General features: G+C 50.8%; 1 protein-coding gene across 1 annotated transcript; it reads left to right on the top strand.

The window, feature by feature from the left end:
• The first annotated feature begins 459 nt into the window (after positions 1–459).
• Positions 460–13,821, top strand: R3hcc1 (R3H domain and coiled-coil containing 1). Its single transcript, XM_076545276.1, has 8 exons — positions 460–514; positions 6,115–6,242; positions 6,626–6,763; positions 7,583–8,453; positions 9,289–9,461; positions 10,964–11,034; positions 12,550–12,645; positions 13,524–13,821. The coding sequence occupies exons 1-8, from the start codon at positions 491–493 to the stop codon at positions 13,655–13,657; spliced, it is 1,635 nt and encodes a 544-aa protein (XP_076401391.1). The 5' UTR covers positions 460–490; the 3' UTR covers positions 13,658–13,821.
• Positions 13,822–15,282: the final 1,461 nt, after the last annotated feature.

Raw genomic sequence — 15,282 nt, 5'->3', positions numbered from 1 at the left:
TTTTTAGTTACGTGTGAGTGGGTATGTACACGAGTGTGGGTGCCCATTGAGGCCAGAATCATTTGATCCCCCTAAGCAAGAGTTACAGCTGGTTGTGAGCCACTGGACATGGGTGCTGGGAACTGAACTCGGGTCCTCTGGCAGAGCACTACATGCTTCTAACTGCGGAGCCATCTCTCAGCTCCTGCCTTAGTTCCTACATCTGCAAAGTGGATGTCAGAAGTACCAGCCACCACCTAGCATTGTGTCAAGAGTAAATGAGCCAAATGAGGCCGGGCACAGGGTGCCAGGTATTGGGAAAATGAGTTCATGGCTGGCATCAAATTAGAGATCCTCCTGCCTTGACCTCCTAAGTGTTGGGATTACAGGCAAGTAACACTGCACACTGTTTACTCTGGTCCTTTAAGAAGGCCTAGAACTCAGGCTAGGCTGGGGCAGTGGTCTCCTAGAAACTGAGGAACAACAGCAACAATAAACAATTGGGGCTTTGATGATACCTACAGAAGATAATCAGGTAGAGCAGGGAAGGGTGGATTCTTCATTGGCTTCTCCCTGTGGCCCCTCTGTCTTTTCCAACCCTTCCTTTCCTCTTTCAGCCTTTCTCTGTAGCCTTCCCTGTGTCTGCTGCTGTATTCTGAGTGAAATGTCCCCCACCACAGGCCACTATCTGAACCCTCGGTGCCCAGCGGACAGTGCTAGTTTGACAGACTGTGTGCCCTATAGGAGATGGCGTCTCCTGGGGGAAATGGGTCTTTAGGGGTGGCCCTTGTGGTTTTCAGTCCATCCCCACTTGCGGCTTTCTGTCTGCCTTCCGACGGTGACCCGCTTCCCACACTTCCGCTACCAAGCCTTCCCTGCCGTGATGAGCATGTCCCTTCTTAAACCCTTCCTCCCTAGGCTTCTTGTGGATGTGCAGAGGCGCTTGATTGCAGCAAAGGGAAGAGAATGAGTAATCCGCTTTGCCACACCCCCCACCCCACCCCGTTTCTGGGGAACATCTCTTGCTTACAAGTATTCGTAACTGATTTTCTTGGATTTGGGGATTAAAAAAGTATTCTACAATCAATACTGATTTTTAAGATTGATTTTGTGTATGTGTGTATGTACATTGCCGCAGTCCACAGGCAGAGATCAGAAGACAGTTTGGGACAGTCAGTCCGTTCCTTCTGTGGTGTGGGTCCCAGGAATCAATCTCTAGCTGTCAGACTCGGCAGCACACACCTTTGCCCACTGAGTCATCTCTTGAGACTTCAGTGATAACTTAGTTTCCTGTACACACACACACACACACACACACACACACACACACACACACACTACACCACACCCCAACAGAACCCTTCCACACACACCCCACAAATACACCATACAAACACTGTAAAACCCTTGCATGAACAGGTACACACACCACACACAATTTTGATCTCAGCAAATTCTTCAAGTTACTTGTTTCTATTCCCACTGTGTGTGTGTGTGTGTGTGTGTTTGTGTGTGTGTGAACTTGTGAAGAACAAAGGTGAAACAAGTTCTTCCTCAATCACTCTACTTTTTTTTTAAGATTTATTCATAGCCAGGTGGTGGTAGCACCTTTAATCCCATCACTCGAGGCCGAGGCAGGCAGATCTCAATGAGTTCAAGGCCAGCCTAGTCTACAGATTGAATTTCAGGACAGATAGGGCTACAAAGAGAAACCCTGTCTCAAAAAAATTTTTTTTAATTATTCATTTTGTGTTATGCCTAAGTGTTTTGCCAGCATGAATGTCTGTGCACCACATTCATGTCAAATGCCCAAGGAAGTCAGAAGAGGACATTGAATCCCCCGGAACTGGAGTTATGAATGGTTGTGAATTGATATGTGGATGCTGGAAACAGAACCTAGGTCCACTGGAAGAGCAGCCAGTGCTCTTAATTGCTAAGCCATCTCTCCAGCCCCTCCACCTTATTTTTGGAGACAAGGTCTGTCATTGAACTTGCAGCTCTTTGATTCAGGGAACCTGTCCTGCTAGTGAGAGCCTGATAGCATCCTGTCTCCATCCCAAACTCCACCCTCCCCCTGTTGGGATTACAGACATGCTCAGCATGTGGGTTCTAGGGGTCCAAGCTTAGGTTCTTGTGTTTATCCAGCAAGTACTTTTACCAAATGAGCTGTCCTCTGGTCTCTGCCTGCCTGTTATGAAGTCTCTGAGATTTAATCATGGGGCCTACGCTCTAACCACCAAAGCTTCTTTGTATACCAAAGTCTGACACTAACATAGAACTTTAGGGGTTAAACTCCTAAATGAAGCAGGCGGTGGTGGTACATGCACTCAGGAGGCAGAGGCCTATGGATCTCTGAGTTTGAGGCCAGCTTGGTCTATAGAGTGAGTTCCAGGGCAAGCCAGGGCTATATAGAGAAACCCTGTCTCAAAAAAGTCAAAAAACAAACCAATAAGCTCTTACATTAGTCAGGTGTGGCGGTGCGTGTCTTTAGGAAGCAGAGGCAGGAAGATCTGTGCATGTTCGAGGCCTGCCCGGTCTACAGAGCACACCTCTACCAAGCCAGCCGGGGCTACACAGTGAGACCGTTTCAAAAAACAAACAAACAAACAAACAAACAACAACAGCAACAAAACAACCAAAACTCCTCCTGCATGAATTTGAAGGAGTAAGACATTTTCAAGCTATAGCACTAAGTCATAAGTATCCCCACCAAGAAGGCCATCATTAGATTCTTATTAGTGAATCAAAAATGAGAAGGGCTTATAATTTATCACAGGAGGAGGAGGAGAAGGGTAGAGAAAGGCACCAGGCCAGGAGGAGAGACGTTTGCTTTTTCTCAAGGTGACTAGTTGTTGACTATCTTTGAATTCATTGACTAGGCTGTTAGGGGAGAAAATTGCGGCTATTTATGGGTTTTACTAAAAGGTTTGGGAGATGAGCTGTGCGTGACAGGTGGAAGGTGTCTCCACACTACAGTGCTCTGTCCCCTTCACCTTAGGCTAAGCGAGAGTGCTCCGTTGGTTTCCGTGTGGCTGTAGACTTGAGACTGCCTATCAACACCGCAGCTTATAGAATTTTCTGGTGGTAACATGTATTTCCTTTAAAATTCCACAGACATTATTCCATTTTCTTCTGGCATGTGAATTGCTAGAGAAATATACAAGGCATTTCATTTTCTCCTCTTTGGCTTCTACCTAAAGCACTAGACACATATTTGTTGTTGGTTGTTTTGTTTGTTTGTTTGTTTTAACTTTTTTGGCTCTTTTGGGGAGGTTGCCACTCAGCTTCCAAATAAATCACACGGAGGCTTATTATTTTCTTATGAGTGCCCAGCCTTAGCTTGGCTTATTTCTAGCCAGCTTTCCTTAACTTAAATTATCCCATCTACCTTTTGCCTCTGGGCTTTTTCCTTTTCTTATTCTATGTATCCTACTTTCACTCTTACTCTGTGGCTGGCTGTGTGGTTGTGTGGCTGTGTGGCTGTGTGGCTGGCCCCTAGTGTCCTCCTCTCTTTGGTCTCTTGCTCCTCTTCTTATTTATTCTCTCTGCCTGCCAGCCCTGCCTATCCTTTCTCCTGCCTCACTATTGGCCATTCAGCTCTTTATTAGGCCATCAAGTGTTTTAGACAAGCAAAGTAACACAGCTTCACTGATAAATGCAACATAAAAGAATGCAACACATCTTTGCATCGTTAAACAAATGTTCCACATCATAAACAAATGTAACACATCTTAAAAATAATATTCTACAACACATATATGTTATATATTATTTTACAATCAGAGGAAACCTTTAAAATAATTATTTTTAACTATGCATATTTGCACATATGTGCACATGTGTGGCACATGTGCCTATGAAGGCCAGAGATCCCTGGAACTGGAGTCACAGGCAGTTGTGAGCAGTCTAGTGTGGGTGCTAGGACCTGAAGGAAGGTTCTCTGGAAGTGCTCTTACCCTCTGAGCCATCTCTCCAATCCAAAAGGAAATAGTTTTTTTTAGCATAATCTGCATCAGCCATTAATTTGCTTATTTTCTAGAACATCTGTTGTTGTTGCTGTTGCTGTTGTTATATGAGCTTTGGCTGTATATTTTGTGAACCTGCTGTTTGGTGCTTTCAGTTTTAGAACTTGGTGGATTGACTCTTTAACCAGATGTATAATTCCTCTGTGTTACAGAGGAAGGGCCTGGACCTTGCTCCTACCTTCTTTTCTGATACCGCTCCAGTAGGGGACCCAGGGGCGGAGTGCAACCCCGTATAGCTTGGATTCAGTCCTTAATCTTTCAATCATGCTTCCTATTTTGGGTAAAATTCTAGAATATTCTCTCTCTCTCTCTCTCTCTCTCTCTCTCTCTCTCTCTCTCTCTCACACACACACACACACACACACACACACACACACACACACCAGATTCACCCAATTTTACCGAATTTTTGGCTTCTATGCCTTACTCTTGGTCACTGTGTCAAAACTCTAAAGGTGTTAGTTTATTTATTTATTATTTATTTATCTATTATTTATCTATTTATCCATTTATTTATCTATCTGTTATTTATTTATTTATTTATTTATTTATTTATTTATTTATTTATTTATTTATTTATTTATGCTTTTGGAGACAGGGTTTCCTCTCTTTAGCCTTGGCTGTCCTGGAACTCACTCTGTAGATCAGGCTGGCCTCCAACTCAGAGAGATCTGGCTGCCTCTGCCTCCCAAGTGCTGGAATTAAAGGCGTGTGCGCCGCCGCCGCCGCCGCCGCCACCGCCACCACCACCCAGCTCAGATGCTGAGTCTTAATCATAGCATATCTATAAGCTGTGGTTTGGCAAGCAGGCTAGATCTGGATTTTGACACTCAACTCTAATCCGCGTTTTAGTGACTACTGGACCCAGTTGCCTGCGTGGAACACACCTTGTCGATAGGGTGTCTCTATGTGATAAGAGGTCTTTGCAGATCTCTCATGGAAGAAGGAAGTGCGATGGAGGAGGAAAGATTGAGTGCTTGGAAACTTAACAAAACATGTGTGTGATTATTTTGTCTGCCTGTATGTCTATGCACCATCTTGTATGCCTGGTGCTGTGGAGTACAGAAAAGGGTGTTGGGTCGCGTGGAATTGGTGTTACTATGGTTCTAAGCCACTATGTGGGCACTGGGAACCGAACCTGGGTCTCCTCCAGAGCAGTAAGTGCTCTTAACAGCTCAGCCATCTTTCCAGTCCTTTAAAAAACAAACAAACAAAAAACCCCCATGTATTTACTTATTTGTATGTGTGTCGCGTGCGTGTCCACGTGCTGGTGTCACTGGGAATGGAACCCGGAGAGCAGTACACCCTCTTAACCCCTAAACCATCTCCCCAGCTCCAGCTTCCCTTCTCCTTCCTCTTTGTCCCTCGGTTAGGTACCCGGCCGAGAGAATCTAAAATTAGAAATGTATAATGCCACCACTATCTAGTGCGTAGTAGTTGTTCACAAGTGTCTGGTGATCTTAATTGGTTCGGAAAGAAAAAGGAAATAGCTGACTTTGGAATCAGAACCACTTTTGACTTGTGTAACACCAGAGAAGTCGTTTCACCCCTTTGGGTCTCCATTTTCCCCGAAGTCTAATCACTTAGTCGCGTCTTTGCGGGGGAGTCCTATGACTTTGGCTTAGCGCTGTGCCCCAGCCCCACCTCTAAACAAGACAAGAACACGCCCCTCTGCGGCAATGCGATACCTCCTCCCGGCCGCACGATGGCGCCGAGCACGCTGGAGAGCAGGGGGGCGGGGGACCCTGAGCGCGGCGGCCACTTTCCGGACTGCCGCGGTGAGTGAGTGCTGCGGGTCTTGGGGGCTCCCTCCTGGGTCCCCCGATCGCAGCTGAGAAGGGCGTCAGGGTGTCGTGGGGGCAGTTTCAGCCGGCTGCGCCCGATAACTGGAACACCCGGGTAGCACTAGGCAAGGCGGCGCAGGGAGCAGGGGACCCAGCCTGGCCCTGGACGTGAGCGCCCTGGGCCCCGCACTCACGCGCCTCCCCATCCAGCTCCACAGTGGCCAGGGATTCAAAAGTCGCCAAAGTCCTTGCCTCACGGACACTTGGGGCTGTGGGCGGTCTCCGGGCTTATATTCTTATCCCGGCCTTGTTCATTGCCCCTGCAGGCTCTGCCATCTGTCACCCTGGCCCTTCTCTGCTTGGACGGTGTTTTCCTCTCCTCGGCCGAAAATGACTTTGTCCACCGGGTCCAGGAGGAGCTGGATCGCTTCCTGCTGCAGAAGCAGCTATCCAAGTACGCGGGGAACAAGGGGGCGGCTTTAATGCTAGGGAGGGCAGGGTTTGCCCCTCCCCCAGGTTCTGTGCCCAGGTAACTGGCTGGTCCACTGGCCAGGCCCTGCCTGACCTGAGCCTTTACCTTCTGCCGCCTTGTCCAGCCACATCTTTCCTTTGTATCTGAGCGTCATCCCGCGCAAGCAGAAGTACCCGTCCTCTTCGGAATGATGGGAACTGTAGCACTCTGAGATCTTCTTTGCAATTAGGCAGGGACCGGCTTGGGCACAGTGAGCCTGGTGTGAAGCTACCATAAACCTGGGAGTGGCGTCCTTGGGAATCAGGCCCAGAAACTGGACCCGCAGCTCCAGCTTCGGCTTAATACTCCGTTTGGTCCCTTCCCAGGGTCCTTCTTTTCCCCCCAGTCTCCAGCCGCCTGCGGTACCTGATCCATAGAACAGCAGAGACTTTTGATCTCTTGAGCAGCTTCTCTGTTGGGGAGGGCTGGAAGAGGAGGACAGTCGTCTGTCACCTGGACATCAGGTGTGTTATCTTACCGCTGGAGGTGTGTTATCCAATTGCTGGAGGGCTCTCGGCAGTTGGTGTGTGTGTGTGTGTGTGTGTGTGTGTGTGTGTGTGTGTGTGTGTGTGTGCACGTGCGCGTGCGTGTGTGTGTGTGTGTGTGTGTGTGTGTGTGTGTGTGTGTGTGATGGTTGGGCTAACTAGCTAGCCCGGGAGGGCAGAACTTGGCAGGACTCAGGGCCAGGAACCCCCAGTTGTGTGAAGTTAGGGTAGCCTTTTGCTTCATCGGGGATGCCGCTGACTTGGCTAAATCAGCTGTTCATGCTGGGCCAAAGGGAAGAGAGTGCACACAAGCAGTGGGACCAGTGAGGGTGGCTCTGCACCCCTCTCTTTGTGAGCACGGGGTGCAGAGAGGCCTCGCTTCAGGGGAAGAACCTCAGCCTGTAGTCATCCCTGTTCCCGTGTGCATCTCATAGGATGGACATCTTATCATTGTGACTCTGAACCTAATAACAGCCCCTAAATGCAAGTATTAGCCATCTTTTGTGTGTAACCAAAGATTCAGCACCCACCGATTTGATTGTAGTGTTTGTAAGGAAGATCCTTTGAGTGTGCCAGGGATGGCATTTTTTTTTTGCCTTTGCCACAATGCCTTTGTAAGAGTTTTATTCATTTATTTATTTTTGAGGGTCATTTTGAGGGTCATTACTTAACTCTGCCCCTCCACGTAACCTTTGCTTAATGCTGACTTGCCACTGTCACGCCTGAATGACAGGTGGCTCCAGTAAGCCATTTTGCTGTCGACCCAGACAGGCTCTGAAGCTTCTGTCCCTACTCCAGGGTACCCAGTTCAGATGGCCCCTCTGGGCCCTGCCGCCCTCCTGCCTCCCATCCCAGCAAGTACCGTGGTCCTCGGTACACCTCACATCAGGGAGCAGCTGCTGGTCCCCGAGGTGCTCCTGGTGGCCGGTGGCATCGTGGACGGAAGCCCGATCAGCCTTTGTATGTGCCCCGGGTGCGTCGAAGGCAAGATGAACCGGTAGCACCCTCTGTCCCAGGCCTCAAGGGAGAGGCCCCAGTTGGTGGAGTTTCCGAAGAGCCTAGAGGGGCTGGGGACCCTGAAGCTGATCCTGGAGTCCCTATGTTGGTGACTCAGGGAACAGAGCTCCCGAAGAGCCCAGATTCAGGCTATGCAAATGATTCACAGCTGGAGCTGGGTGACACTGAGTCCTCCGAGAATCCTTCTGAGAAGGAACAAGGGGTAGAGACAGTCCTGCAGCAGGGGTCCAGCTCACAGCTGGCCGTGGAGGAGGAAAATAGGAGTCATCTGGTGCAGAGCCTGGTGGACCAAGAAGAGGAAAAGGGAGAGGGAAAGGAGAGAGAGACAGTGGGTAAGGAAGAAGAGGAGGAGGTAGGCAAGCAGAAAGGGATGGTGCATGAGGAGGAAGAGAAGATGGATGAGCAGAAAGGGATGGTGCATGAGGAGGAAGAGAAGATGGATGAGCAGAAAGGGATGGTGCATGAGGAGGAAGAGAAGATGGATGAGCAGAAAGGGAAGGTGCATGAGGAGGAAGAGAAGATGGATGAGCAGAAAGGGAAGGTGCATGAGGAGGAAGAGAAGGTGGATGAAGAAGAAGAAAAAGTGGATGGGGCCGAAGAGGAAGAGGATGATGACATGGACCATGACGATTCCAGTGAGCTGCTGCAGGAGGTGATGAGGCTCTCGAGCCCAGAAAAGGGAGGGCGGAGGTGAGGTGGGTGTGGCCTCAGGTGTGTGGGAGAAGGGCCTTTGGAAATGAGGGGGATGTGCTAATGGGATGTTGGTAGAATGGCTGGGACTAGGTGTTGGGTGATGGCAGTTGCTTAGGGAACCTGGAGAAGGAACCGTGTATTTGGGTCCCAGTCCAACCATTTAGGAGATGGCTAGCCATAAGCAAGTCATTTGCTCTTTAAAGTCGCTTCCTCATAGGAAAAAAAAGGGAGTGCATATATCACAAGGTAGTGGAAATAGTCCTCACAGGTGCCTTGCTCTCTGTTAGAGAAAATCATCCCCCTGCCTGGCTGGAGCTTTGCCTTAGAAATTGTAGTTTCTTGAGACCATGTGCCTGCCCCTCTTGTTGGCTGGGCTCAAGTTGGGATGGGAGGGTGAGTATCTTTGATTTCTGTTTTATGCATAGTCTTTGAGAAGACCACATTTTTAGTAAGGAAACTACAGATACTGGCTTTGTCCAGCTCTTTTTTCTACAGACCCTGCAATTTTGGGCAGACTACTTAACTCTGCCCCTCCACGTTTCCGTCTTTAGAGAGGGTATATAGAATGCACTGTTCAGGTTTAGGTGAAACAGTGGGCGCGGTTGGCAGCCATCTAGTGGGAACTCCATAAAACCAAGCACCCTCCCCTAAAACATCCACATTCTGAGGCTTCAAGCTGCCATACCCAGACTCCTACAGAGCAGACTTCTCCCCCAGAACTATCAGTTTGGAAAGCATCGTTGGGGCCCTGTGTATCAGAGCTCCCCCTTGCCAAAGGGTCTGTTCACTCCCAGATCACAGCCAACCTGACCGAAAAGGAGATTGAGATAGAGAAAATCCACCTGGACACATCCTCCTTCTCAGAAGAGCTACCCGGGGAGAGGGACTTGGCCCACGTGGTGGAGATCTACGACTTTAAGCCAACACTCAAGACGGAGGACCTGCTGGCCACCTTCTCTGAGTTCCAGTGAGTATTAAAGACTGGGAGGAGAAGCTAGGCTAGCCCTTCCCTGCTAGGGATGATTGCCTGCCCCAGAAAGGAAGGCTGAAGGTAGGTGTGGATGTCTGGGCTACTTGCCCTGAGGCAGGTCAGCCTGCTCTGACTGAAGGAGGGGAAAGATTGGTGTTTGAGTACTGACACTTTCAAAAGCCCTAGTCCCGGGCAGAGTTCTGTGTGTGTACACCCTTGCTGGGACCACAGGGCCTTCCATCAGTCTCAGGACATGGCTATCCATATACCAGGGTCATTGGGTCTACAGTAGCCTGATGTGGAGCACCTGGCTTGAGCAGGTCCAATGTAGCCTGGAGGGATATACTCAGAGACAGGACTTTTTGCTGGCTCTGAGTTCTCATGGATGCAACCTTCTGCCATTTCTCTCTCTCTCTCTCTCTCTCTCTCTCTCTCTCTCTCTCTCTCTCTCTCTCTCTCTCCCCCCCCCCCCCCCGCTCTCTCGCTCTCTCACTCTCTCGCTCTCTCTCTCTTTCCTTTCTCCAGTTATAAGTGCAGGCAGAACACTCAGATACATAAAATAAATAAATGCTCAAAGGAATTTTCTATGAAACTCAAGAATCTTACATAATTCAATAACTATCTAAGGGTATATCCTAATATCCTAATAGAAGAGAGCCTTAAGACATGATGAATAAGAGCACTTGCTGTTCTTGCAGAGGACCTGGGTTTGGGTCCCAGCACCCACATAGTGGCTCAAAATGACTGGTAACTCCAGTTCCAGGAGATCTGTGTGCACCAGGCACGCATGTGGTACACATTTACACATGCAGGCTAAACACTCACACATAAAATAGATCTAATAAAAGTAAATAAAACCCCTTTATTCCCGGGCCTCCTCTCCGACACTGCTTCCCATCCTGCTGTCCCTTGTCCTTTGTACCCGTGCTGAAGGGACAGCTGAGGGGATGGCACAGTTTACTTTTTCAGCTGCCTCTCACTCTATGGCCACACAGGGCCACCACTGACCCCCTGTCAAGTGGGCAGTGCCACTAGAGGAGTAGGGTCGGTCCAGAGCTGCTTCTAGCCTTTTCTAGGCACAGAGTGCATGGTGGTTTCCTGAGACACAGGGAGAAGGCCACCCAGAGCCACGTCCCTGATGTGCTTGTTTGGACATCTCTCCTCTCCTACCACATAGGCCTTTTAGCTCTCTTACTCAGAGCCCATGCCCAGCCTGGCTCTGACGGTACCTGGGCAGTCTTTGTCACTCTTTGCTTTGGGCTGGATGCATCTTCCAGTACTGGCTCGTTCTGTTCTAGATGCTGGTGTTTACAGGGTGACATGGGGTCTTCCTGGAGCTGACTTAATGCTCTGACGAGAAAGCGTGGCATGATCCTCTCTAACAAAAGAGATAGCTTCGTCTTGGGGTGTGTGTTGGGAGGGACCTAGCCTTCAGGATCCAAGGGGAAAGGGTCTTGAGCACCGACTTTTGTGAGCCCCTGTGTCCTCTCCTCCCACAGAGAGAAAGGCTTCAAGATCCAGTGGGTGGATGACACTCACGCCATCGGCATCTTTCCCTGCCAGGCCTCAGGTAAGGTGGCTTCCTGTTGGGCTGTCTGTGCTCCTCTGGCCTCCATTGAGAGCAGAGGTGCCTGGGTTCCCTGTGTGGAGGGCCAGCCATGTCTGGGTGGAGACCACCCTCAGCCCATGGCTCAGCTCTCAGCAAGCCTGAACCATAGTCTTGGTGCCGGGTCCCATGGCCTGGGAAACTCAGGAAGTCTATGGCTTTTCCCCTTTCCATTGGCACCATCAGTACAGAGGTATTAGGATCAGGGACATTTACGGAACAGGTGGCATGGGCCAAGCCATAGGTTCTTCCCCAAATGGAACGAAAGCATCAGGTGCTGTTGCCCTGGGTCACAGGCACGCAGCACAGGGTGCAGGCAGGTGCGTTATCAGTTTTCGCGTCAGCCTCGGGTGTGAGGCCATCATTCCCCCCACCCCCCAGAATGCCAGGGTCTATGTTGGAGTATGGACCTTTCACTGTGGAAACTGGAGCACCATGCAGCCTCCTCACTGTGACTCAGGACTCCTTGTCCCCTTCAGCCCCTGTCCCCTGCTGTCCCTGCCATTCCATTGCCACTTTGGGTGGGTTTAGAAATAAGACTCTCCTGTCCTGAACCATGTGTGCACACCAGAGCCTGCTGCGCATCCGACCCGGGAACATCCTACTTGGGTTTGGCCTGGTCCTGGTAAAGTCTAAAGTTGAGGGTGGAGAGGAGCAGAGAGAGTGATGGGGAGGGAGCCCCTGGAAGGGAGGTAGGAAGTAAGTCCACGTGGTCAGGGGAACTATGGAAGAATAAGCTCTGGCTGGGTGTCTTAGTGAGGTTCTATTGCTGTGGTGAAAGACCATGACCAAAAAGCAAGTTAGGGAGGGAATTTGGCTTACACTTCCACATTGCTGTTCATCACTGAAGGAAGTCAGGACAGGAACTCAAATAGGGCAGGATCCTGGAGGCAGGAGCTGATGCAGAGGCCATGGAGGGGTGCTGCTTACTGACTTGTTTCCCCTGGCTTGCTCTGCCTGCTTTCTTATAGAACTCAGGACCACCAGTCCAGGGGCAGCACCACCCATCATTGATCACTAAATAAGAAATAAGCTGGATCTCATGAAGGCATTTCCTCAACTGAGTCTCTTTCCTCTCTGATGACTCTAGCTTGTGTCAAGTTGACACACAAAACCAGCCAGGACACTGGGGTAGCCTTGGCTGCCTCCTGGGCCTGTCCTAAACAGGATAGCAAGAGTGCATCATGCCCTGGCTCAGTTTCTTTGTCCATGTCACACACCTGCTGTGTCCCGATGTCTCAGTTGGCTCAATGTGGGTGGTGCAGGGAGTACTGGTGTCCCTGGAGACCTTGGGGGATAGGAGAGCCTGGCCTAAACTCTGACTTTCACAGGCAGCGCCTGCCCATCTTGCTGTGAGTATCTGAACACTGGGCTGGGGCATCATCTGACATCACAGGCAGTGCCCACTATACAGTTCCATAAGGATATGGGGCACAAGGTGGCACAAGAATCATCCCGGATCTCCCCTCCTTTCTCCAGCTGCTGAGGCCCTGGCAAAGGATTTCTCCGTGCTCAAGATCCGGCCGCTCACACAGGGGACAAAGCAGTCCAAGCTGAAAGCCTTGCAGAGACCAAGTAAGGGAAGCCTGTCCCTCCGCAGGGAGGCTGTGTGTGTGCTTTTGTGTTTGGTTTGTCTGCCCTTCTTTATTTCCCTGCGCTGCAAGAGCCTGAGCTACGGCAGCCGGTGAGCCTCAGCTTCCCCCTAGGCCTGGAGAGGGGCAAGGGTCAGCTACGCTCACACCTTCCTCTGGCCCTTGATCTAGGAAAAGCCCCGTCTGCCTTCTAGAGGGCCGTGAAGACTGTCCCTGGAAGGGTAAAACGTGCTTGGGCCTTGGGATCAGCCCTGGATGGGACCTTGCTTGTTACTGACCTCAGTTGACCTGGGGCGAGTCACTTGTACAGGAGTTAGATGTCAACTGTTAGCTTCCTCCCTTTCCTCTTCCAGAAAGCATGGTGGGGGCTCTCAGAGGTCAGTTTCTATGATAGCAAAGCAGGAACCAGCAGAATGAGCCCAGGGGAGGCCTGCCATAGCCATCCACGCCACTGTGAATGGCGACATGACCTTGTCCTAGACTTCTTAGACAGAATGACTATCCCATCTTTATGTCCAGTGGTCCAGGTATCCTGTCCTGAGTGTTTCTTCCCCAAGGGCCTCACAGAGCAAGGGGATATAGGGTTAGTTCCTCCTCACCTCCACTGTACGGATGAACCAGGTTGACAGGAGGGGTCCGTTTGTGTCAGGTCCCACAGGGAGGCAGAACTCCAGGCCTAGGGCCTTCCCGGGGCCCCCTCACAGGCATCTGACTGCTGTGAGCGCAGCTGGGCTCCAGTCTCTGCTCCATACCATTAGACATGGGCTGACCCTCACCTGGCTTTCAAGGCCACCCCATCACCCAGAGGAGAGACATCCCTGGCCTTGAATCCAAATCCCACCCACTGGGTCTTCCTTTCAGAGCTCCTGCGGCTAGTGAAGGAGAGGCCACAGACAGATTCAGCGGTGGCCCGCAGGCTGGTGGCCCGAGCCTTGGGGCTCCAACACAACAGAAAGAAAGAACTGCCTGCTGCCCAGAGTCTCCCGCCGTCTTGAGGCCCCAGACCCAGCTGTCCGAACTAGGCTGGGCCCCAACACCACACACGCCTTTACAGACCCAAGGACAGCCCCTGGCCCCCACTGGAGCTGCAGGTGGGGCACGGCAGGCTTTTGTTGATCTGGTCCCAGAAACGGAGAAGAAATAAAAATTTGAAGTTGTATTGCTCGCATCCAAGTGTGCTCTTGCCGGACACTAGAGGGTGCTGTTCCATTTCTTACTGCGGGTCTGCGGTTCCTGAACATCAGGTCACCTTGCCTAGAGGATCCCATCCTAACTTTCGGGCATCTGTGCACAGGTGTGGCCCCGTTTGGGGAGTAGGTGGTACTTGCTCCTTGCCACCTGCCCAGATTCCCCCATTTCAGAAACCCCAGCTTGCCATCTTGTGCTGTGGGAAGCTGTGGGCGTGGCAGTGCCTGGGTGTTATTTGTGGATGTGGATTCCAAAAGGGCTCCTTACAAAAGTAAGCTCGAACAAAGCTGAGAGGCGAGACTCGAGTGTGTGCTGAGTGTTCCGATCAGAAATGCGCCCAGGGGGCGTCCTTGTAGGGCAGACAGTGCTCTCCTCCCCGGAGTCTTGGGTGTAGTATTGGAGGCACCATGGCACACTATGGAGTTTGGGGGTCATCGCTGATCTCGGGTGTGCTGGGGTCAGCCTAGGGAGGGCTGGAGCCCTGCTCTGCGAGTTCACTGTCTTCCTTGGGAAACTGTCCTGTGACAAACTGTCCTGCCTCTTTTGAGGACAGGATACACACTGCGCTGTGTCCTTATTCAAGTTTCAGCGAACAACAAGCATTGACGATGGGCCACAGCTGGCCTCTGCTGCTGTTCAGGTCTCTCAGATTGCTTCTCGGGGCTGCAGCTTGTACTGAGAGAGCCCTCCACATCACAGAGAACTCGGGAAGACCCGGGGACACTGGAAGTGTGAAACTGAATATGTACGACACTCCTAGATGTATGGAGGAAGCTGTGGGCCCAGGGGCAGTGGTTCAAATGAAACCTAGGTACGAATAAGGAACATTTCACTCCAGCCTGCGAGTATGTATGTGTGGTGAGGTGGATTTGGTGAGCATAACGCAGGATCCAGTTGATAGCACAGCTGAATTGATAACTTACGACCGACACTCTTCTGAGAGCCCAGTAACATGGAGCCAGCTGACAGGGGACTGACCCATGAGCCCAAATGAACATTTCCCTCCTTGCACATTGTTTCTCTAGGATATTGGTCACAACAACGAAACACTTGCACAACAGTTACACAGGTAGAGACAAAAAAACGGTGTTACAAATTAGTGTTGTGTGATAGCCAACTTTTATCATCAACTTGACTGGATCTGGAGTCCCATGGGAGACACATTTCCGGGTGTATCTATTAGGGCGTTTCCAATTGAGGAGGGGAGACCCACCCTGAACACGGGTAGCACCATGTCATGTGTTGGGGGCCCAGACTGAAGGAAAGGGGGAAGGTCATGTGAGTGTTGGCCTTCTCTTTTCCTGGTCCATTGAGATCTGAGCCAGCAGCTCCTTGTTCCCGTTGCTATAGCTTCAGACTGCTCCTGCCCTCAAACCATGTGCCTAAATCCTTCCTCCCCTGCGTTCCTCTTGTTGGGTATGTGGTCGCAGCA

This window comes from Peromyscus maniculatus, chromosome 9, assembly GCF_049852395.1.
Source record: "Peromyscus maniculatus bairdii isolate BWxNUB_F1_BW_parent chromosome 9, HU_Pman_BW_mat_3.1, whole genome shotgun sequence".
NCBI classification, from domain to species: domain Eukaryota; kingdom Metazoa; phylum Chordata; class Mammalia; order Rodentia; family Cricetidae; genus Peromyscus; species Peromyscus maniculatus.
Note: the sequence above shows the minus strand (reverse complement) of the source record. Positions and strands in the feature narration are given on the sequence as shown.

What these genes read in the sequence shown, in the direction of transcription:
- R3hcc1 (XM_076545276.1), top strand. Translation starts at nt 491, where the DNA reads ATGATACCTACAGAAGATAATCAG. An exon ending in TACCTACAGAAGATAATCAG is followed by an intron (nt 515 to 6,114) that starts GTAGAGCAGGGA and finishes TTGCCCCTGCAG; the next exon opens with GCTCTGCCATCTGTCACCCT. An exon ending in GCCACCTTCTCTGAGTTCCA is followed by an intron (nt 9,462 to 10,963) that starts GTGAGTATTAAA and finishes CTCCTCCCACAG; the next exon opens with AGAGAAAGGCTTCAAGATCC.